Source organism: Cherax quadricarinatus, chromosome 93, assembly GCF_038502225.1.
Source record: "Cherax quadricarinatus isolate ZL_2023a chromosome 93, ASM3850222v1, whole genome shotgun sequence".
Classification (NCBI taxonomy): domain Eukaryota; kingdom Metazoa; phylum Arthropoda; class Malacostraca; order Decapoda; family Parastacidae; genus Cherax; species Cherax quadricarinatus.
In genome coordinates this window covers 10501404-10525417 of record NC_091384.1, presented here as the reverse complement: position 1 = coordinate 10525417, position 24014 = coordinate 10501404, and the positions used below count along the sequence as shown (strand labels likewise).

The 24014-nt window shown below is 40.4% G+C and overlaps 1 protein-coding gene and 1 long non-coding RNA gene across 4 annotated transcripts in view; one reads left to right on the top strand and one right to left on the bottom strand.

Moving 5' to 3' along the window:
• The window catches only part of LOC138855414 (uncharacterized), a 358079-nt gene that overhangs the window by 260919 nt on the left and 73146 nt on the right, over nt 1-24014 (bottom strand). The window lies entirely within an intron of this gene.
• Nucleotides 1-24014, top strand: part of LOC128703383 (uncharacterized) — a 112261-nt gene that overhangs the window by 57580 nt on the left and 30667 nt on the right. For all 3 annotated transcript variants that reach the window (XM_053798012.2, XM_053798013.2, XM_053798011.2), the window contains 6 exons: nt 2003-2144; nt 4962-5029; nt 11327-11578; nt 12206-12439; nt 14888-15070; nt 15996-16113. In XM_053798012.2, coding sequence (XP_053653987.1) covers nt 2003-2144; nt 4962-5029; nt 11327-11578; nt 12206-12439; nt 14888-15070; nt 15996-16113 — 997 coding nt within the window. The remainder of the gene's footprint in view (nt 1-2002; nt 2145-4961; nt 5030-11326; nt 11579-12205; nt 12440-14887; nt 15071-15995; nt 16114-24014) is intronic.

Sequence of the window (24014 nt, the reverse complement as noted above, 5' to 3'; positions counted from 1 at the left end):
GATCTCATCATACTCTTGGTCTCCTGCTCAGTCGTGGGTTATACATCACTGCAATCGCCACCTTGGGATTTCCCAGTCTGAAGTGTTCCTATGTAGTCATCTGCTTTCCCTTTGTCCATTCCTACCATCTTCTCAAAACTCCACTAGTTTTTGGTGAGCAGTGCAACTCCTCCTTCACCTCTGTTCACTCGTCTTTCCTTAGGATCTGATAGCCAATCAGGAAGATTGCACCTGTTATCATCTCCATGAGCTTTGTCTCCATGAATGTAGTGATGTCTGGGCATGCCTTCACGATTCGTTCATGCCACTTCACACACATACTTGTTATTCCATATGCATAGGTGTACCATATCTTCAGCTTCTTTTTCCATGGTTTGTAGGCTTTTGGATCCCTGGTCTTTGTCAATAAGTCAGGTTGGTAGAAGGGGTTAGTGTGGTTTGGGGGTATGAAAGGTAAGATGGGATTTTGTAAGAGGCTGCTGTTAGGTATTTGTGCTGGAAGTAGTAGAATTAGTGTAAAATTTGTGAATGGGTAGGGTAGAATAGGGGTTGAGGGGGTTTTATGGGTGGCTGTACTTGATGGTCTTCTCGAAGTTGAGTTTCCATGACTGTTGATGCCTGCTGTCTCTCCTTCCTACTACTGGCATCTGTGTGTTCTCCCTCTATTGCTCCCATTTCTTTCTTGTTTTGTCCTGGTCGAGGTACACCCACTGGTATTTTTCTAAGTCCCTCAACTATGGTTCTGCTGCATGATCCTGTCTTGTACCATTTCTGTCTAGAGAGTCAGTTTAACTGGGCAATTTTTTCCCATTGAATCTCTGAAAATTTGTTACCTGGGACATGTCCTCTCCACCAGTTATGATATTGTTAATCTCTGTTTCCTCCACCTGTTGTATTTCATAAGTCCTCCTTTAGCCTCCTGAAGACTGTGAATCATCAGTGACCTACCTCTTTCCCCCCCCTCTCCTTCTCTCTCCCTCTCCCTCTCCCTCTCCCTCTCTCTCTCTCTCTCTCTCTCTCTCTCTCTACTTCACACTTCTTTTCTCTCCATATCTTTATATCTAATTTGAGCAACTTCTTTGTTGTTCCCCTTACCTCTTGCACCTCCTAGTTGTCTGATAGCATTTCCATAAAGGTCTTCTTAGCTTCTTCCCTTCCTTCAGTCCCCTCACCTGCTGTTGCTGTTCCTGCTCCCATCTCATAGTCCCTTTCTTCCAGCTCCTCCAGTTCCTCCTCCAGGCTCTGTATCTTTGCCTCAGTAACTGTAGTTCATCTCTCCTATGCCTTGCTCTCCACAGACACCCTTTCCATTGCTTTGCAAAACTCAATAAACCTTTTATCCAACTCTTGTTCCATAATGCACCTAAGCACTGCTACCCACACTTCCTCCTCAGATCATTCTTCCTGGGCTCACCTGCCTCTTCCTCCTGGCTTCTAGGATCCCATTTCTGAGCTCCTCTGGCTCAACAATAAGGATACAAAGGCTTCCTCAGAGTGCAACTGGTGGAAGACCTTCGGTCCCTGCCCTGAATATAGACAACTGTGTATGCTTGCATGTGCGTGTGTGTGTTGTATTGAGATGTAGGCACCAAACAGCTGCTGCATATGCCTATTCAGTACACAAATAACCCGCACATAAAAGAGAGAAGCTTACGACGACGTTTCGGTCCGACTTGGACCATTTACAAAGTCACACTGTTATTTATATGCCTATTTAGGCCTAAAAGATCTCTACCCACATAGGACATGGTCAGTTCCTCAACCTAAAGAAGAGGCTAACTTCCAGAGCTTATAAACTTAATCAGAAGTGAGGTGTAGCAGCTGCTGGTGATAGCACAAGTAGCCAGGGCCAACTACTGCAAGTCATTCAAGTTATTCAATACAAGAACATCTTTCACAGTTCTCACTCTAACCTCTTACATGTAGGCCCAGGGACATCTCTCTGTAAGATTATGGTGACTCTCTCTGTGAGATTACACAGTGACTGTCTTACTGTTTACAGGAGTGTGTGATCTTCCCAGCCAGTGGAGAGGAGGATGGTTCCAGAGTGGAGTGAGAGATATAATCTCTCTCACCAGAACTGAATTCTCATCTAAGGGCATCTGTCTACACTCATCTGGAGAGAAATTCCTTTTCAAAGACAGGTGAATTAACACAGGTGTTGTGCATGTGTCTTATTCACTTGTAAAGTCACCCATCAGTAAAGACATCATCAGTAAAGACACACAGGTGTTGTACATGTGTCTTATTCAACAATAAGGACACCCAGGTGTTGTACATGTGTTTTATTCATCAATAAAGACACCCATGTATTGTACATGTGTCTTATTCATCAATAAAGACACCCAGGTGTTGTACATGTGTTTTATTCATCAATAAAGATACCCAGGTGTTGTACATGTGTCTTATTCATCAATAAAGACACCCAGGTGTTGTACATGTGTCTTATTCAACAATAAGGACACCCAGGTGTTGTACATGTGTTTTATTCATCAATAAAGACATCCATGTATTGTACATGTGTCTTATTCATCAATAAAGACACCCAGGTGTTGTACATGTGTTTTATTCATCAATAAAGACACCCAGGTGTTGTACATGTGTCTTATTCATCAATAAAGACACCCAGGTGTTGTACATGTGTCTTATTCAACAATAAGGACACCCAGGTGTTGTACATGGGTTTTATTCATCAATAAAGACACCCATGTATTGTACATGTGTCTTATTCATCAATAAAGACACCCAGGTGTTGTACATGTGTTTTATTCATCAATAAAGACACCCAGGTGTTGTACATGTGTCTTATTCAACAATAAGGACACCCAGGTGTTGTACATGTGTTTTATTCATCAATAAAGACACCCATGTATTGTACATGTGTCTTATTCATCAATAAAGACACCCAGGTGTTGTACATGTGTTTTATTCATCAATAAAGACACCCAGGTGTTGTACATGTGTCTTATTCATCAATAAAGACACCCAGATGTTGTACATGTGTCTTATTCATCAATAAAGACACCTAGGTGTTGTACATGTGTCTAATTCATCAATAAAGACACCTAGGTGTTGTACATGTGTCTTATTCATCAGTAAAGACACCCAGGTGTTGTACATGTGTCTTATTCATCAATAAAGACACCTAGGTGTTGTACATGTGTCTTATTCATCAATAAAGACACCTAGGTGTTGTACATGTGTCTTATTCATCAGTAAAGACACCCAGGTGTTGTACATGTGTCTTATTCATCAATAAAGACACCTAGGTGTTGTACATGTGTCTTATTCATCAATAAAGACACCTAGGTGTTGTACATGTGTCTTATTCATCAATAAAGACACCTAGGTGTTGTACATGTGTCTTATTCATCAATAAAGACACCTAGGTGTTGTACATGTGTCTTATTCATCAATAAAGACACCTAGGTGTTGTACATGTGTCTTATTCATCAATAAAGACACCTAGGTGTTGTACATGTGTCTTATTCATCAATAAAGACACCTAGGTGTTGTACATGTGTCTTATTCATCAATAAAGACACCTAGGTGTTGTACATGTGTCTTATTCATCAATAAAGACACCCAGGTGTTGTACATGTGTCTTATCATTAAAAAAAATTGGTTCCTCAGCAGATAGGCCTAGTCTAAAATTCCTACCTAAAAATAGGTATACTTAAAAAATATATTAGTTGGTTAATTGTAAAGTTTGATCCCAGACCAAATTTAAGTGAGCTATCTCAAATAATCTCAGAGATTATACGTGAATTATAGATCCAAAGCTTTCTATGTTTGACCTATAATTCTGAGACTGATAACTGTGATAGCTGAGAGATGATAGGCCTATAATTCTGATAGTTGAGAGAGGAGGAGGAGGAGGAGGATAGACCTATATGCTCAGAATTACTATAATTCAGATAGCTAAAAGATGACAGGCCTATAATTTTGATAGATGAAAGAGGACCATAGGCCTATCCTCTCACAAATTCTATAATTTACACCAACTCAACCTATTTTTGTAAATGCTTTGAAAGACAGTCTTGAAACCCACTGAGAGTAGATTAAAGACAGGTAGATAATGTTTTTTCACCAGCACGTTTTGCCCGCGGTAAACTGTTTTAAACCAAAATTAACATCATTTTTTGTGGTAATTTTTATTTTTCTTAAAATGGTAAAAAAAAAAATTGTTTAAAAAATAGAAAAAAATTAGAAAATATTGAGGATTTTGTCTACCAGTGTGTCTACCTATCTGGGTGTCTACCAGTGTGTCTACCTATCTGGGTGTCTACCAGTGTGTCTACCTATCTGGGTGTCTGCCTGTGTGTCTACCTATCTACCTGTTTACCTGTATGCCTACCTGTGCATCTACCTGTTTATGTATCTACCTGTTTATGCATCTACCTGTGTCTACCTGTCTACCAGTGTCTACCTGTGTGTCTACCTATGTCTACCTGTCTACCCATGTGACTACCTGTGCATCTACCTAGGTGTCTACACATGTCTACCAGTGTGTATACATGTGTCTACCTGTCTACCAGCATCTACCTGTATGTTTACATGTGTATCTACCTGTGTCTCTACCTGTGTATGTGTCTACCTGTGTGACTACCTGCCTGTACCTATTTACCTATCTACTTCTGTCTACCTGTGTGTCTGTGTCGACCTGTGTGCTTACCTTGACTACCTGTCCGTACCTGTGTATCTACTTATCTACCTCTGTCTACCTATGTGTCTACCTGTATATCTACCTGTGTGTTTACTTATCTTCTTATCTTTCTGTTTACCAATCTCTCTACCTGTCCATAATCAACAATTAAATACATTGATATTATTGAAAAAATCGACCCAAATCTGGCAAAAAATCTTGTTTCAATACCAGCCTATTTTGCAAGTTCTTTTCCAAAATCAATGGAAAAAACTACATCTTAAATGAAACGTTTATGCAACTTGTCTCGTTGCAGAAGCGACGCGTGCTACAGGTGTGTCGTTATAAGCGAGAAACACCCTAACATTCTCCAGTACAAGGAAAGTAAGTACTCATTTGCTTTAAGAATTCTCTCTCTCATTTTTTTCCTCTCTCTGTATTCCACATCCCATCCTGGTGGGTTTTCTGGGATAGGACATGGCTTATGCTTGTATTCTAGCCTATCATTGAGGTTTAGCCATTTATCTTATCAATTTCCTCATTGCAAAGCTCCTGATGAAACATTGGTGGCAGTGTAAAAGGCCTTTCACCTGTTACAGTCCCCTCTTTACAGGATTCTTTTGCATGGAAGGTGGCAAATGTAGTCCCAATTTTTAAGAAAGAAAACAGACATGAGGCACTAAACTACAGACCAGTGTCACTGACATGTATAGTATGCAAAGTCATGGAGAAGATTATCAGGAGAAGAGTGGTGGAACACCTATAACGGAACAAGCACGGTTTCAGGAAAGGGAAATCCTGTGTCACAAACCTACTAGAGTTTTATGACAGGGTAATGGAAGGAAGATACAAGAGACAGGGGTGGGTAGATTGCATCTTCTTGGACTGCAAAAAGGCCTTCGACACAGTTCCTCACAAAAAATTAGTGCAAAAGCTAGAGGATAAGGCATGCATAACAGGAAAGGCACTGCAATGAATCAGAGAATACCTGACAGGGAGGCAACAACGAGTCATGGTACATGACAACGTGTCAGAGTGGCTGCCTAGGTTCCACAGGAGGCAGTCCTAGGACCAGTGCTGTTTCTGGTATATGTAAATGACATGACAGAAGGGATAGACTCAGAAGTGCTCCTGTTTGTAGATGATATGAAGTTAATGAGGAGAATTAAATCGGATGAGGAAACCTGGACAGGCTGAAAGTCTTGTCCAGCAACTGGCTCCTCGAATTTAACCCTGCCAAATGCAAAGTCATGAAAATCGGGGAAGGGCAAAAAAGACTACAGACAGAGTATAGGCTAGGTGGCCAAAGACTTCAAACCTCACTCAAAGAAAGGGATCTTGGGATGAGTATAATACCGAGCACATCTCCTGAGGTGCACATCAACCAGATAACTGCTGCAGCACATCGGCACCTTACAAACCTAAGAATAGCATTCCGATACCTCAGTAAGGAATCGTTCAAGACTCTGTACACCATGTATGTAAGGCCCATACTGGAGTATGTAGCACCAGGTTGGAACCCACACCTGGTCAAGTACATCAAGATATTAGAGTAAGTGCAAAGGTTCACAACAAGGCTAGTCCCAGAGCTAAGGGGAATGTCCTACGAAGAAAGGTTAAGGGAAATCGACCTGGCGACACTGGAGGACAGGAGGGTCAGGGGAGACATGATAACATATAAAATACTGTGAGGAACTGACAAGGTGGACAAAGACAGGATATTCCAGAGATGGGACACAGAAACAAGGGGTCACAATTGGAAGTTGAAGACCCAGATGAGTCAAAGAGATGTTAGGAAGTATTTCTTTAGTCACAAAGATGTGGAATAGTCTGGCAAGTGACGTAGTGTAGGCAGGAACCATACATAGTTTTAAGGCGAGGTATGATAAAGCTCATGGAGCAGCAAGAGAGGACCTAGTAGCGATCAGTGAAGAGGCAGGGCCAGGAGCTATGTCTTGACCCCTGCAACCACAAATAGGTGAGTACACACACACACATTTCCTCTCTGAATGGCCACACTGAGGTGCTGGAATATGAAAGTGGCCGCCCTTGGGCCCTTAGTGGCATGATTGAGTCTGGAACGCAGTTCTTTGAGGAAATATGTGGCGTTCTTTCCCCATGATCCCAAGGTCTCCGATCCCACTAAGACAAATTGATACTGATGGCCTATGTCTCTGTACTTGCTGATCTTATACACCTCCCTGTAATCTGCTGCACCTCCTTGTTGCCAAACACCGTGATGGATGTAGGTGTCAGCCAGCGTCGACAAGCAGGTATAGTCCCCTGCTAAAAGCTTGCCATTCTTGCAAGGATAGATGGTGATCCCATTAGGGCAATTTGCAGGATTGTGAGTATAGTTGGATGCTAAGGATCAGGGCTCTCAAACCATACCCCGGCCGGGATTGAATCCGCGGTCAGAGAGTCTCAAAACTCTAGACCGACTCTCTGACCACGAGTTCAATCCCGGCCGGGGTATGGTTTGTTTGCAATCGTGTCATTACGATTTCGTGAGTCATCAGGGCTCTCTGCTGGGCATCCAGCTGTAGCAAGGCTCCTCTTAATGATGTAACTGACTTCACTGTGTCTTGCATGCCAGCCCCTGGTTTTGGAACAGTTTAGGCTATGTAGACCATATTGATTTGCTTGCGCATCACCATAAATACATATATATTCCGTGTAAATTTGGGCAGCAAAACAAAGAACCACTGCAATACAGAGGGTCGGTGGGTCAAGGCACGTTCCTACCATCGAAATGGGAACTGTTTGGAGGAAGTTCTCAGAGTGAGGTGCATTTCCTGGTTGGAGACAGGCAGTCTCTCTGTTGGATGTTGCAGCCCTAAGCATGTTGGCACTCACATTTTTAGTGATGGGGCCATCATACAACTCAACTGTAGACAAGTGCCGCCCTAGGTTTTGGTGCTGGAGCAGCAAGTCTCCCCCATTCAGTAATGGCACTTATGTAGCTAGGATCTTGTATTCCCACTGAGTCACCAAGGCTGTCCAGAAGAATTTGTTTTATTAACTGGTCTGGCCTGAACTGAAGAGCGTATGGGATAAATAAGGTTATGTTCATTAGACTCTCAAAAAGATAACCAATTTTTTACAGCTCTGTAATTTGTCAAATCCATAGGTCTAGTTTCCATGGTTTTACTCTGGCTCAAAAATAACCTTAATTTTGCTTAACCCTTAAACGGTCCAAACGTATACATACGTTCTCTTGCGTAGCGCCCCAAACGTATATATACATTTCATTTTTCATTCATTCAGCATTGGCGCGAGAGGCCTGAGTCGCCTAGACATGAGAGGATGGGTGTGCACACTCACTGTGCGCCATATGAAAAAAATTGGGAACACCTGGGTACCACATGCTCTTTTTTTCTATAAAAAAAAAAATTCTCAAAATATTCGGGGCACTGCGCAGGTGAACGTATATATATGTCTGGACCATTTAAGGGTTAATAATGACATCAAAGTGCAAGAGTAGCATTGGTGACAGTTCTTCAAGGCCTAAGAGAAGTCGTGAAGTGCTTCCCACCAGTGAAAAACTGCTAATTCTTGATTACTGTTTGTAATTTATCAATTAAACTTCATCATAGGTATGTATGTAAACAAAAAATTACTTAAATATATAGTGTTCGCTATTATCTGTGGATTCAGGTATCTGTGGTAGATCTTGGAGCATATCCCCACAGATACAGGGGTCGTACTGTAGTTGTCAATGTTTGTTGATATGGAAATATGTGTGGAGAGGGTAAATGTGACCCTGCACAATACCTGTACAAACATATGAGAGGCAGTTCCACAACTATTACCTGTCACAACTATCACCTACTACCATTAAAAAAAAATCACCTGAAAACATCAGTAAAAACCCCATATATTACCAGCCATGAGGCAAATTATTTTTAATAATATGCTCAGAGTAATACCCACCATAATATGAGTGTGACCTATACAAAAATACGTGAAAAATTTATAAAATAGCAATAAAAGATCTAATTTACCAACGGTGTTATCATTGGATTTCAAGTTGTAACAACCTGAGGATCGCTGTGTCCATCTTGTTGCTGTACAATTAACTACCAAAATGCTTTTGTAAATATAATTATTTATTGTGTATTAATAGAATTATTTAAACAATGAAAATATCATTTCCCATGCAATTTCAATAATGAAAAAGGAATTTTACATGGGACTGATGTAATGACATCCAACTTTGGTCAATGTCTTATGTGGAAATAATTATAGATTGATTTCAATGCATTTTTCTCTCTCATGGTGAAGAGTTGTGGATGAGCAGGACAGTCTGCCAAGTAGAGTAATAGAAGCTAAGATGTTGGCTAGCTTTAAAAAGATAGATTAATACATAAGAACATAAAAAAGGAGCACTGCAACAGGCCTACTGGCCTATGTGAGGCAGGTCCAATTCTCACACTGGCTTAAGCCAATGCCTTGACCTAGTGATGTCAGACACGTTATTTAAGGGAGGAGCACTGCATCCATCCTAGTAGCACAGGCTAGCCAGGTCCAACTCACACCCACCCACACCCACTCGTGTATTTATCTAACCTATTTTTAAAACTACAAAACGTTTTGGCCTCAATAACTGTACTCGGGAGTTTGTTCCACTCATCCACAACTCTATTACCAAACCAGTACTTTCCTATATCCTTCCTGAATCTGAATTTTTCCAATTTAAAACCACTGCTGCGAGTCCTGTCTAGGCTAGATATTTTTAGCACTATTTACATCCCCTTTATTAATTCCTGTTTTTCATTTATACACCTCAATCATATCCCCCCTAATTCTATGCCTTTCTAGAGAGTGCAGATTCAGGGCCTCAGTCTATCCTCATAGGGGAGATTTCTGATAAATGTGATCAACTTCATCTTCCTCCTTTGTATGTTTTCCAGTGCATTTATATCCATTCTGTAATACGGTGACCAAAACTGCACAGCATAATCTGAATGATACCTAACCAAGGATATATAGAGTTGAAGAACAACCTGAGGACTTCTATTATTTATACTTCTTGCTATGAAGCCAAGGATTCTGTTAGCTTTATTGCAAACACTTATGCGCTGTTGTCTTGGTTTCAGATTACTGCTAACCAGAACTCCTAAATCCTTTTCACAATCCATAATATTAAGATCTACATCATTCAGTTTATATGTGGCATGGTTATTTTCCTTTCCAACATTTAGAACTTTGCATGTGTCTATATTAAACTGCATCTGCCACTTCTCCGACCACTGCATCAGTCTATTCAAATCATCCTGGAGTGCTCTAATGTCTTCATTAGAATGAATTGGATGGCCTATTTTGGTGCCATCAGCAAATTTGCTTATGTCGCTATTTATTCCCTCATCTATGTCGTTTATGTAAATTGTGAACAACGAGGGGCCCAACACTGACCCCTGAGAAACACCGCTTGTGATGTGCCCCCATTCTGATTTCTCCCCATTAATGCAAACTCTCTACTGCCTATTTGTCAACCATGCATCTACCCAAGAAAAAATTTCTCTTCCTATTCCGTGTGCCTTAAGTTTTCTCAACAGCCTCTGATGTGGAACTCTATCGAAAGTCTTACTGAAATCCATATACACAATATCATATTCAATACCATGATCTACCTCCTCAAATACCTTACTGAAGGTTAGTAAATTTTTAAGACAGGATCACCCCTTTGTAAAACCGTGTTGAGATTCACTAATCAATTTGTGCCTTTCAAGATGGCTACAAATTGCTTCGCCAATTACTGATTCCATAAATTTACCAACTATGGAGGTAAAGCTTATTGGTCTATAGTTCGAAGCCAAGGACCTGTCACCTGCCTTGTAAATAGGTATTACATCTGCCATTTTCCACTTATCAGGCACTATGCCAGTTTGTAGTGATATGTTAAAAAGATTAGCCAAAGGTATGCTAAGTTCCTCTTTACATTCCTTTAACACCCTTGCAAACAGTTCATCAGGACCTGGGGATTTGTTAGGTTTTAATTTCTCTATTTGTCCGAGGACCATGTCACTGGTTACCGCAATCGTGCATAGTTTATTATCATCCTGTTCTACATTTATTATTTCTGGAATTTTGCTAGTATCTCCCCGAGTAAAAACCGAGAGGAAGTAGGTATTGAAAAATTCACACATATCCTTATCACTGTCAGTGATCTGACCAGAGTAACTCTTAAGTGGACCAATCTTGTCCCTAATCTTACTTCTCTATACCTGAAAGAACCTTTTTGGGTTAGTCTTCGAATCCCTTGCGACTTTAGCCTTTATTAGTATCTAAGGTATTGAAGGGAATTCTTGGGTAGCTTTAGGAAAAGGTTGGACAAGTGGATGGGTGGGACTGGGTGGTTTTGAGAAGGACCTGCCTAGTATGGGCCAGTAGGCCTCCTAGAGTGTTCCTCCATTTTTATGCTTTTCTCTTCAAGAAGGCACTGGGCAGGCACCTAAAGTCAGTAGCTGACCATCCGGGATGTGGTTCATATGTTGGTTTGCGTGCGACCAGCAGTGACAGCCTGGTTGATCAGGCTCTGATCCACCACGAGGCCTAGTCACAGACTGGGCTGCGGGGGTGTTGATCTCCAAAACCCTCTCCAGGTAGTGGTGTATTTTAACTACTGATACACAACAGTATTATGTTCACTGTTTAACACAAGGTTGTCTCTGGGTACAGCACTATGCGAGCCCTCGAGAGACCTGGCCTCACTCTGCGCACAGATCACCGGTGATGCGCTCCTCTTCTCTATGTTCCGCCGCGATGCACCGCCAGCGCCGTGCCCCTTCAAGGGACCACTAACCTTCAGCTACACCCGAGGCCATGGTCAGTGTGGGGTGCCCGCTTCCAGCGTTGACTCCTGCACCAGCGATAGTCGATTGCTCTTCAAGTATCAAGCTTGTCCGGATGTGCAAGGAACAGAAAGCTCAGGCAAGTAAAAACCCTCTTAAACAATAATAAAAAAGAATATAAAGTAACAATGCTGGAATAATACACAATTAACCGCAGGAGAATGAACTTACTATTCCACTAACACTCCACCCTCTGACTATTTATCACTCTCACAAACACCTTGTTGCCACCTCTTCCCTTGTTTCACTACTACTACTACTACTAACACCACCACTCCTATCTCGACCACTACTACAATTCTACCATTATACTACTCCCTCCTCTCATTCTGCCCCCCTCTATCGTATATATACTGCCTCCCATTCACACTAGAGTATGACTAGTTAATGGTCCAATTCAGAGTAAACTACACAAATAATAGTAATGTTAGTAATACTAATAATAGTATTACTGTTATAATTTATATTTCTACCAGTTTATGACACAACTGGTCATTTCACTGACCCAGTACGACATGTATATAGACAGTCCCTGGTTATATATGTAGAGTAATTTGGTCATTTTAGGTTAACTTCTCCACTGGGATGCCAACCACAACAGTCTGCTAACACTTAGGCATCTACTTACAGCTATGTGAACAAAGACAGTAAAAAAAATACATATATCGTATCATCCATTGTAAACATTAAGTTCCATTTCTATCAGTGGAGGAAGTGGAATGTATTGGGCACTGGAAGGAGGGCAGCACACGCTACTTTGTGGGCAGGCTGGAGGGCAGCCGGGCACTCACTGATGAAGACCGTTACCGCTGTTTCGCCTGGGAAAGGGCACGGGAGGCTGAGGACAACATTGACTACCGGATGGCCCAGTCAGGGGATGCTACCTGCAATGGCGTCTTCTCAGCCTATGATGGGTCCAAGACTCTCAGAATTAAGAAAGGTAATCCAGGAATTTAAGGTAATCTGAGAATTTTCGGTAATTTGAGAATTTAAGGTAATTTAAGAATTTAAGGTAATTTGGGAAATAAGAAAGGTAATTTGGGAGTATACCCTTGAATTCTCTCCTCAAGACTCGCAAAATTTCAGTATTTTGGTTGATTAACGGGGTCTAAGTTCTATTTACTACTAAAGGGTCATTAAGACTGTTTGGTTGGTTTAGAGATTTATTAGAGAGCTGATTGTATATAAAAGAACTAACTGTATATTTTTTGTGACTGTTAAATGTGTTGACCAATGAGACAGGCTCTTACAATGGTTACACTTCTTGCTGGGAGTCCACCGTCAGCTTTATCAACAGTTAGTCCTGGAGTATACCTCGTCAATGTAATCTAGTCAGTGTAAGGTCCTGCATAGGATGATCATCTGACCATAAGACACATCATAAGGTCCAGGAGCTCATCCCTTTCAGGGCAATTCTAGACCATAATGCACCGGCAACTTCCCTCCCTCCACCACAAATGCAAAGGACGTAAAACAGAATATAGCAAAGAAATTTAGTCGAAGGTTGTTATGCCCTCATACTTGCTGTTCCCTCATATGAGAACAATAAGGTCAACGTTATAGCTCACAAAACATCTATGTAAACTTAAGAACATGGGGAAAAAATTAGGTACATTGTTTACATATCTTGAAAAGTTAAATTAGAATTATTGAACTGCTTGTTCTTCCTTCCTTTCTGTTTTCTTGCCCTATCTGCCCTTTTCTCGTTCAGTTGTGATTTGACAATGGTTGAGGATGGCATTCTCTCCCTAAGGGCAGGCTTTCAGTGAATTGAAGAATGTTTGAGAATGATAGGTTTGCATTCTTTATATTTCCAAAAATATTGGATCTTTTACATCCTTCACATCTCTCGGGCAAATAGGATATGTGAACTAAAGAAGGTATAAGAGTAATAGGGTTATGCTCCTGACTCCCCTCAAAATCACAGTAAAGTACATGAATTTACCAACCTATGAGGAAAGAACAAGGTTATGTTCTTTACCTTCCTCATAATATTAACCACTTTACTAGCCATGCCATAGTACTATGGTTTTGAATTCACTGTCCGTGCCATAGAACTATGCCATGAGCTCAGTTCATTCGGATAAGCTGTGATCAATAAATTTGGACATAGATATTAGAGAATGGGCCTGTGTGGTAAGTGTGCCCCATGTAAAAAAATCCTGCAGCACGCAGTACACGAGAAAAAAACTGCAACAGTGTTTTTGGTTTAAAACAGTGACTTTGCGGTGCATTTTCATATGGTTTTTATGGTTGTATTCTCGGTTTCTTGGTCTCATTTGATAGAATGGAAGATATATTACAGACTTTGATTTGTTTCTGGATTGAAAACAGCATGAAACTGGGCTCAAAGTAACGGAAATGTTCAATTTTTGCTGATATTCAAGAGTAAACAAATCACGTCACTTGTCCAATACACATCCAACTGATGGGTCTAATATGCATTCATGATATGTGCTGATATTATTTACAGAATTATCAAAATATTGCATAGCGGTAAATCTATTTGTGTGTGTGAATAAAAATTCTGTGTAAATAAAAAATAAAAATAGAATTCAAGCGTAAAGCCTGAAAATATAACTAATGAACAGAGGAAATGTTATTTTAGTGCCAAGAATACTGGCATTGTTTATTCTGGACTTTATTTTGAAACTGGAATATTTTGAACTTTGTGTGAAATTGGCCAAATTACCAATTTCTGATCACTTTATTGGGTAGTTAAAATAGTTGACTGGGCAATTTCTTGTGTTCAGTCGATAAAATGGAAGACATACTAGTAAAATAGCTAAGAATTTGGTCAACTGGAAAAACATAACTGGCCTAAAATAGGACTCAAAGTGGGCAAAATTGCTGATACGTAAATATTGCTGACACAGTAAAATTCACAAAAGCATAATTTCATCAATTTTCCATCAAATTTCGTGCCTTTTTACCTTTTGCGTTATTTCCTTCAGAAAAGGATTCTCTACCATTTCATAAGAAAAAAAAATTTTTTGAAAATTTTTGGGCAGTGTGGACAAGTTTCAGATCGGGGGTCTGGACAGTGAAAGGATTAAGGTGGTTTTTTTATGTTCTTGACACATACACAAAAAAATTAAACTAGATTCTGTGAAGTGCAAAACATATCAGAACACTAAAACCATGCTCTTAATACCTTCAAAAAATCACCCTAGTTCATTATGTTTTTCATACACAAAAAGTCAAATGTGTACACAAACTTAAGGACATAAGAGAAGAATAGTCTTATGTTCTTCACAGCTCAGAAAATTTAAATCAAAATAGATTACATGGACTGAAGAACACATGGGATAAACAGAGTTACGTTCTCACCATCCCCCCCAAAAAAACTATCTTGGAATTATATTCACCGCTGTTTGAAACTTCGCAGTGGGAAGCTACAGTGGATGCGAGTTCCCATCATGGGTTAGCAACCATCGTCGCTGGCACGCACTAGACCGCGGTGCCTCGTACTCCCTGGCACACCACAACACCACTCTAAGACTACACCACTCACATAACTCCAGAGCGCAGCCCACACCGCCTGGCATCACTCAAGACGACAGCGAAGACGGTACGTTCGTCCATCTAACAACTGCCAAGTCGTCATAGTATGACATTTCAAAAATTATGACTTCAAAATTGTAATAATTTTTTGAATTGTTATGGATACACACTTTGGTAAGACAGTCATCGACTAAATTATGGTAATTTTTTTTTTTGGAGCCACCCTACCTAAGGAGGAGGTGGCTGGTATGTTAAAAGTATTAATAATAAAAATAATAATAAATGCTTCTATGCAAGACATAAAAACAATAATAATAATAATAATAATTATGTACAGTAGGGCCCCAACTTACATGTTACGAGTTCCCAAAATTCGTTGTAATTCAGTCCTTCATTACCTGAAACTTATTTTCATATGAAAAATAACATCAAACAAATTAATGCATTCCAGTATTCACATCAAATTTCAGTTTTCTCCCACAAGATATTTCAGTCCAATTTTCACCTCCAATACACGTTTATTTAACTGCACATACATCATCTCAAACATCATGTATTTCCTTTAGCGTTGCAAGTGGGAGTCTTCACCACTACTCTTCCATTTCTACTCATGACGCATAACTGTTTCCCCAAGGTATACTCTCAAAAAAATATGGCGAACGTGTGGAGGTGAGGGTAAACAAGGGATCTGTAGAATATTTACTTCCAGCTACCAGACAAAGCACCGACTTGCCAAACACTATTCCACCGGCAGACGTAATTCCTTCTGTCAGAAGTGCAAGTCACTTTTTAATGAGAAACTGAGTTAAAAATGACAACTGTAAATGCAAACCTTCAAAACTCACAACCTCCTAAGTCAGGGCCCTACTGTACTGGTAATAATTAAAAAAGTAATAATAATAATAACAATAATAAATAATTATAATAATCTCATAATGTCAATAACAAAATGAGTAATAACAATAAAAATGATCATTAAAACTGGTCCACAGGTACAGGTGAACGAGCAAAGGTGAACTACGGGAACACAGAAGCTCGTCTAGTGTGTTCCCAACAGAGAGAAGCTACCTCATCCAAGGTTGTCCTCGTCACACACCTTACTACTGGCTGGTAACTATCATTGTTGTGAACCCCTAAACCCATATGGGTCATCAGAAATAATAATGGAGGCTCAAGCCTTCTTGACTAACATAATGTTAAGAAGTTGAACACAAAAGGAACTAAATACATTGATATATAAATAAATAAATAAATAAATAAACAAATAAATAAATATACAGTGGAACCACTACTTCCGAGCATGTCCACATGTGAGTTTTTCCAAATACGAGCAGTCGATGGGTCGATTTTTTGCTTCCATACGCGAGCAAAATTTCCACAAGCGAGCAGACCTGAAGGCAGGTTCCTTGACACTGGTGAGGGGCTCTTGATCTCGGGAATTGTATCTCATTGTTTGTTGGACTATCTTATTGAAACTTGGGCAATGTATGATGGAAAGATGCTTCTTAACATACACCAAAAATGAAAGAAATCTAAGCATAAATAATGGAGTTCGCTTTTCAGCAATTAGCCACCCCTTAGCGGTAATTTTGTATGGTTTTTATGGTTATATTCTCGTTTTTTTGGTCTCATTTGATAGAATGGAAGATATATTACAGAAATAGTTATGATTTTAATTGCTTTCATGACAAAAAGTACCTTGAAATAGAGCTCAACCTAGGGGAAATGGTCCATTGCTTGGCTGTTTCAGAGTAAACAAATGACGTCACAGTCCATTCCAATATTCAGTCGTGAATGGGTTGACATAGTTATACAATTATTGCAATAAGGAATAACAGTAAATCCTATATTTTTTGTGAATAAAAATTACAAATTATTTATATAATAATATTAATAATAATAATAATAATAATATGTATAATAATAATACATATAATAATAATAGTATAATATAATACAATAATAATAATAATAATAATAATAATATATGTATAATAATAATACATATATAATAATAATGTACTACATATAACAATTATAATAGATGGCTTCAAAAGGCCGTCACTAGATGGCAGTGTTTACCACCACAAAGAGGGAGCGGTTGTGGCCGCCTCCACCTGTTACATAATGACATTTTATTCATTCTAGAGTATATATCATGTTTCTATGTTATTCATATTGCTTGTTATGTCATATTAGATGAACTGTGATATATAAACAAGCCATATAGATGATATTAGCTAAATCATTCATGAAGTATTTTGCCCAGTCTCCAGACAAACTCGTCCACCACCGACACCGCCCATACCACCACATGAATGATATACAGTGGACCCTTGACCAACGCTGGCATTGTATAACGTTAAATCCAACTAGCAATACATTTTAACGCAAAAATTTTGCCTCGGCTAGCGCTAAAAAACTCGACTATCAAGATTCGTTCCATTCGAGACGCATCCACATGTGGCCTGAGCGCACCTCACTTGTCCCGTGGGTGCCAGTGTTTACAAGCCAGCCACCGCGGTCGCATCCAAACATACAATCAGAACATTTCATATTATCACAGCGTACTTAGTGATTGCACCTGCAAAATAAGTCACCATGGGCCCCAAGAAAGCTTCTAGTGCCAACCCTACAGCAAAAAGGGTGAGAATCACTATGGATATGAAGAAAGAGATCATTGCTAAGTATGAAAGTGGAGTGCATGTCTCTGACCTGGCCAGGTTGTACACGAAACCCCAATCAACCATCGCTACTATTGTGGCCAAGAAAACGGCAATCAAGGAAGCTGTTCTTGCCAAAGATGCAACTATGTTTTCGAAACTGAGATCGCAAGTACTTGAAGGTGTTGAGACTGTTATTGGTGTGGATAAATGAGAAACAGATAGCAGGAGATAGCATCTCTCAAGCGATCATATGTGAAAAGGCTAGGAAGTTGCATGACGATTTAATTAAAAAAATGCCTGCAACTAGTGGTGATGTGAGTGAATTTAAGGCCAGCAAAGGTTGGTTTGAGAGATTTAAGAATCGTAGTGGCATACATAGTGTGATAAGGCATGGTGAGGCTGCCAGTTCGGACCAAAAAGCAGCTGAAAAATATGTGCAGGAATTCAAGGAGTACATAGACAGTGAAGATTGAAACCTGAACAAGTGTTTAATTGTGATGAAACAAGCCTGTTTTGGAAGAAAATGCCAAGCAGGACCTACATTACTCAGGAGGAAAAGGCACTCCCAGGACATAAGCCTATGAAAGACAGGCTTACTCTGTTGATGTGTGCTAATGCTAGTGGTGATTGCAAAGTGAAGCCTTTATTGGTGTATTACTCAGAAACTCCCAGAGTGTTCAGGCAAAACAATGTCCTCAAGGCTAATTTGTGTGTGCTGTGGAGGGCAAACAGTAAGGCATGGGTCACTAGGGACTTTTTCTATGACTGGTTACACCATGCATTTGCCCCCACTGTGAAAAATTACCTCCAGGAAAATAAATTGGACCTTAAGTGCCTCCTGGTATTAGACAATGCTCCTGGTCATCCTTCAGACTTGGCAGAGCGACTTTCTGGGGACATGAGCTTCATCAAGGTCAAGTTTCTGCCTCCTAATACCACTCCTCTCCTGCAGCCCATGGACCAGCAGGTCATTGCAAACTTCAAAAAAATCTACACAAAAACTATGTTTGAAAGGTGCTTTGTAGTGACCTCAGAAACTCAATTGACTCTAAGAGAGTTTTGGAGAGATCACTTTAATATCCTCAATTGTGTAAACATTATAGGTAAGGCTTGGGAGGAAGTGACTAAGAGGACCTTGAACTCTGCTTGGAAAAAACTGTGGCCAGAATGTGTAGACAAAGGGGATTTTTGAGAAGCCTATGCCAGTTGTGGAATCAATTGTGGCATTGGGGAAGTCCTTGCAGTTGGAGGTTAGTGAGGAGGATGTGGAAGAGTTAGTGGAGGAGGACAATGAAGAACTAACCACTGATGAGCTGCAAGATCATCTTCAACAGCAAGAGGCCAGACCTGAGGAAACTACTTCAAAGGAGGGGATAGAGAAATTGAAGAAATTGTCTTCTTCAAAGATTAAGGAAATGTGTGCAATGTGGCTTGAAGTGCAAACCTTTTTTGATGAAAATCACCCTCAGACAGCTACTGCAAGCCGTGTTGGCAACCTGTACAATGACAATGTTGTGAACCACTTTAGGAAAGTCATAAAGGAACGAGAGGTACAGGCCTCTATGGACAGATATGTTGTGCGACAGAAGTCCAGTGACTCTCAAGCTGGTCCTAGTGGCATTAAAAGAAGGGAAGTAACCACAGAAAAGGACTTGCCACCTCAAGTCCTAATGGAAGGGGATTCCCCTTCTAAACACTAACACCATCCACACTCTCCCCTCCTCCCATCCCATCAATCATCACCAGATCTTCAATAAAAGTAAGTGTCATGTAATTGTACATGTCTTCTTCAGTTTGTGTGTATTAACATTAATATTTCATGTGGTAAAACTTTTTTTTTTTTCAATACTTTGGGGTGTCAGGAACGGATTAATTTGATTTCCATTATTTCTTATGGGGAAAATTAACTCGACTAACGATTATTTTGACTAACGATGAGCTCTCAGGAACGGATTAATAGCGTTGGTCGAGGGTTCACTGTATTTTATTCATTTTAGAGTATATATCAGGTTTGAATGTTATTTATATTGTTTATTATGTCATTTTAGATGAAGTGAGATAGATAAATAAGCCATAGAGTTCATATTAGCAAAATTATTGAAGTACAGAATTCCACTGGAATGGATTAATTGCATTTCAATTAATTTAAATGAGGAAAATTGACTCTGCAAATGAGCAAATCCAGTTGCGAGCAAGGTCATGGAACGGATTAAACTCGTAAGTAGAGGTTCCACTGTATATACGTTTTTACCGCTAGTGCCCCAAACGTATATATGTTTTATTTTTCCCGCCTTCAAATTTGGCACGACTGGCCTGATATGCCTTGTCAGCATAGAATGAGTTCTAACACTCAGTGTGTGTGGTATTAAAAAAATCTGGGACCACTTAGTACCTTGTGGGAGCACCAGTTCAAATGAGCACTAGCTAGAGCAAACAGCACAGCAAACACTTGGGATTCACTGATGTCATGTAGTATTAACACTCCCATTTTAAGAGGAAAGTGATTTTTGACCCTGAGTTTAGCGGCTTTGAGGTGGATGTGGCCACAAGTGGTCGAGGAAATATAAAAAAAACCTCAATAATAACCGATGTGCAATATTTGTGCAGCACCCTTTCAGAATGTCTTATAATCTAGTGATACCAGTGAATAGCAGAATACAGTGTTGTAGTAGCAACTAACCAGTATTATAATGGTACTTAGTGGAGTGGAGTGACTTTCATTAGTTTCTTTTTTCTTGAAATACCAGACGTATACTGTGAATTTCATATAACCTGTAGTTACCAGCGGTCGCAATATACACAACCAGAAGCAAATATTACTACAGAAAAAGTGTCCTTCCTCCAAAATTTCCACCAGTCAACTATAGTGATAATATAGCATTTATTGTGGTGGAGACGGAAAAAAAATAGAAAAGCTAGATACAGCGATTGATAAACAAGGGTTGAGGTCGACCGTTCGTCATTGTAGGAGCTGCCAGAAATCACCGGTTTCTTCAACACGCAAGTTATACTTTTGTATCAATCAAATCACATATTACTCGGGTAGATAATTTCCAGTAGATCCTTCATGTGTTAGCCCAAATCACCGACCAGTATGTTTTAAATAAGCGACCCACTGATCAGATCAGATCGACTGGTCCGAACCCTTGACTGGTCCGAACCCTTGACTGGTCCGAACCCTTGACTGGTCCGAACCCTTGACTGGTCCGAACCCTTGACTGGTCCGAACCCTTGACTGGTCCGAACCCTTGACTGGTCCGAACCCTTGACTGGTTTCAAACGGTTTCGTTGGACAATAAAGCAGACTGTAAACGGATGGGGTTGTAGGCGCCCTTATAAACACAAACATTAAATATATATCAGGAACGTGCACGGTAAGCTGTCCAATATACAAAAACAGTTAGAAACAGAAATACAAATAGCTAGAGCTTCATTTAAGGAGGTTATTAATAGAATATTCAAGAGGTTGCTAGTAGAATTGCAGTAAATCAACCATTCAAATCATTATGAAGCTGTGTGTAGTCTGTGGTCAGTCAAACAAACGGGCTTCCACATGGATAAATTGTCATTTGTGTGGAAATTGGTGTCACGCCCCTTGTGCAGATATCCAAGAACTAGCTACAAGCAGTGTTAAAACAGGGAAATGTTTTTGGGTATGCCCAAATGAGATAAATCTGTGGACTAAAATCACAAGGGTATTAAAAGAGGACAACATCAAAGCTGCTTTCATAGACAACCTGGAAGCTTTCTACAACAGATGGGAACATAAAAAGTCTGTGCTGAATGGTACTGCCCTTGATACTGGCCATGTAGTCAGAAACTGTAAGGCTGGAGATGAAGTCCTGGTAGTCAGTAAATGTGGGGCTGATAGTGCTGTCCTGGGAGACAGTAATGGTGAAGCTGGAGGTGCTGTCCTGGGAGACAGTAATGGTGAAGCTGGAGGTGCTGTCCTGGGAGACAGTAATGGTGAAGCTGGAGGTGCTGTCCTGGGAGACAGTAATGGTGAAGCTGGAGATGCTGTCCTGGGAGACAGAAATGGTGAAGCTGGAGATTTTGTCCAGGTAGTCGGGAACTATACGCAGGAAGGAATACATATAAATGACCTCATAGGGGACAGGAGCCATAGTAGGGAAACAAGTATAGTCAAAGATAAGATAAAACCAATATTGCAAACTAGAAATACCGCAGGAAATAGCAAACAAGAGGACTCCACTAGCAATAGTGAGGATATATTACCAAAAACAACTGGTGGGAGCTCCTTTGTTGGTGCTAGGGAGGATAGAAGTAAGACAGGGAAACATGCACCAACAGGGAATACAGTCACAGAAACCCAAGGCAAACGGAAACCAAGCCTGTGCACATACTATGCACTTGGTATCTGCTGACATGGGAAATCTGGAAAAACAGATGGGACGTGCAACTATGACCACCCTAGAAAATGCCATGCCCATATGACAACAGGAAAATGCAAACTCCCTTCCTGTAAGCTTTTTCACCCTGAAATGTGTACCTCTTCAGTACAGGAAAGACTGTGCTATAACTTAAATTGCCAGGCATACCATCTAAAGGGGACAAAAAGATACAAAACATCCAGGCCATGGGAAAACCTGGGTAGCCACAGCCACTCAAGAGGGAGAGGTTTTTTAGTGCCAGGAAGGAAAAAAAACTGGCAGGAAATGGCAGAAATCGTACACCAAATCCAGTCATTCCTGGAGTGGAACCACAGTCGATGGTCTCCACTCCAAACCAACAGATACAGATACTAATGCCGGAAAAAAAATCCCCCCCCAGTACCAACAATACCACCAGTCCGATAACATTCTTCTTTGCAAATATACAGGGTCTAAAGCCAGCAACAAACAACAAAATACCTTTCATCTGTGGACTGCTTGCAGAGGCAAAGGCAATGTTCGCGGCTTTCACTGAGACCCACATAAAGGATCACTTGGACAACGAAATATGGATCCCAGGTTACAACCTATACAGATGTGACAGAGTGAACAGGAAAAAGGGGGGGGTTGGCCTGTACATTGCAGAGTCACTTGTTTGCACAGAACTGCTTAATGCCTCAAATGATGTAGTGGAAGTTTTAGCAGTAAAGGTCGAGAACCAAAACCTAGTCATTGTGGTAGTCTACAAGCCTCCGGATGCAACATCCCAGCAATTCCAGGAACAGCTGTTAAAAATTGACCACTGTCTGGAAAATCTTCCAGCTCCTGCACCCAACATCTTGCTCCTGGGGGATTTCAACTTAAGGCACCTAAAATGGAGGAATATAGCAAATAATATTGTTGCAGTAATAACACCAGGAGGCAGCTCTGATGAAAACTCACACTCACACGAGCTTTTAAATCTCTGCACAAAATTCAATTTAAACCAGCAAATAATAGAGCCTACTAGACTGGAGAATACACTAGACCTCATCTTCACTAACAATGATGATCTGATAAGAAATGTCACCATATCAAAAACAATATACTCAGATCACAACATAATTGAGGTTCAGACATGTATGCGTGGAGCCCCAGACCGACATAATGAGACTAGTCATGAGGGAGCATTCACCAAATTCAACTTCAATAACAAAAGCATAAAGTGGGACCAAGTAAACCAATTCCTAACCGATATAAGCTGGGAAGATATACTAAGCAACACAGACCCCAACTTATGCCTAGAACAGATTAACTCAGTGGCACTCGATGTTTGCACAAGGCTTATTCCTCTAAGAAAAAGGAGGAGTAGATGTAAAATAGAAAGAGAAAGGCGCTCCCTTTACAGGCGACGGAAAAGAATAACAGAGCGGCTAAAAGAGGTCAATATATCTGAAATGCGTAGGGAGACACTGGTCAGAGAAATAGCAAGCATTGAACTTAAGCTAAAAGAATCCTTTAGGAGTCAGGAATCGCGGGAAGAACTAAAAGCCATAAATGAAATCGAAAGAAACCTTAAGTATTTCTTCTCCTATGCCAAATCAAAATCGAGAACAACGTCCAGTATTGGGCCCCTACTTAAACAAGATGGGTCCTACACAGATGACAGCAAGGAAATGAGTGAGCTACTCAAGTCCCAGTATGACTCAGTTTTTAGCAAGCCGCTAACCAGACTGAGAGTCGAAGATCAAAATGAATTTTTTATGAGAGAGCCACAAAATTTGATTAACACAAGCCTATCCGATGTTATCCTGACGCCAAATGACTTCGAACAGGCGATAAATGACATGCCCATGCACTCTGCCCCAGGGCCAGACTCATGGAACTCTGTGTTCATCAAGAACTGCAAGAAGCCCCTATCACGAGCCTTTTCCATCCTATGGAGAGGGAGCATGGACACGGGGGTCGTCCCACA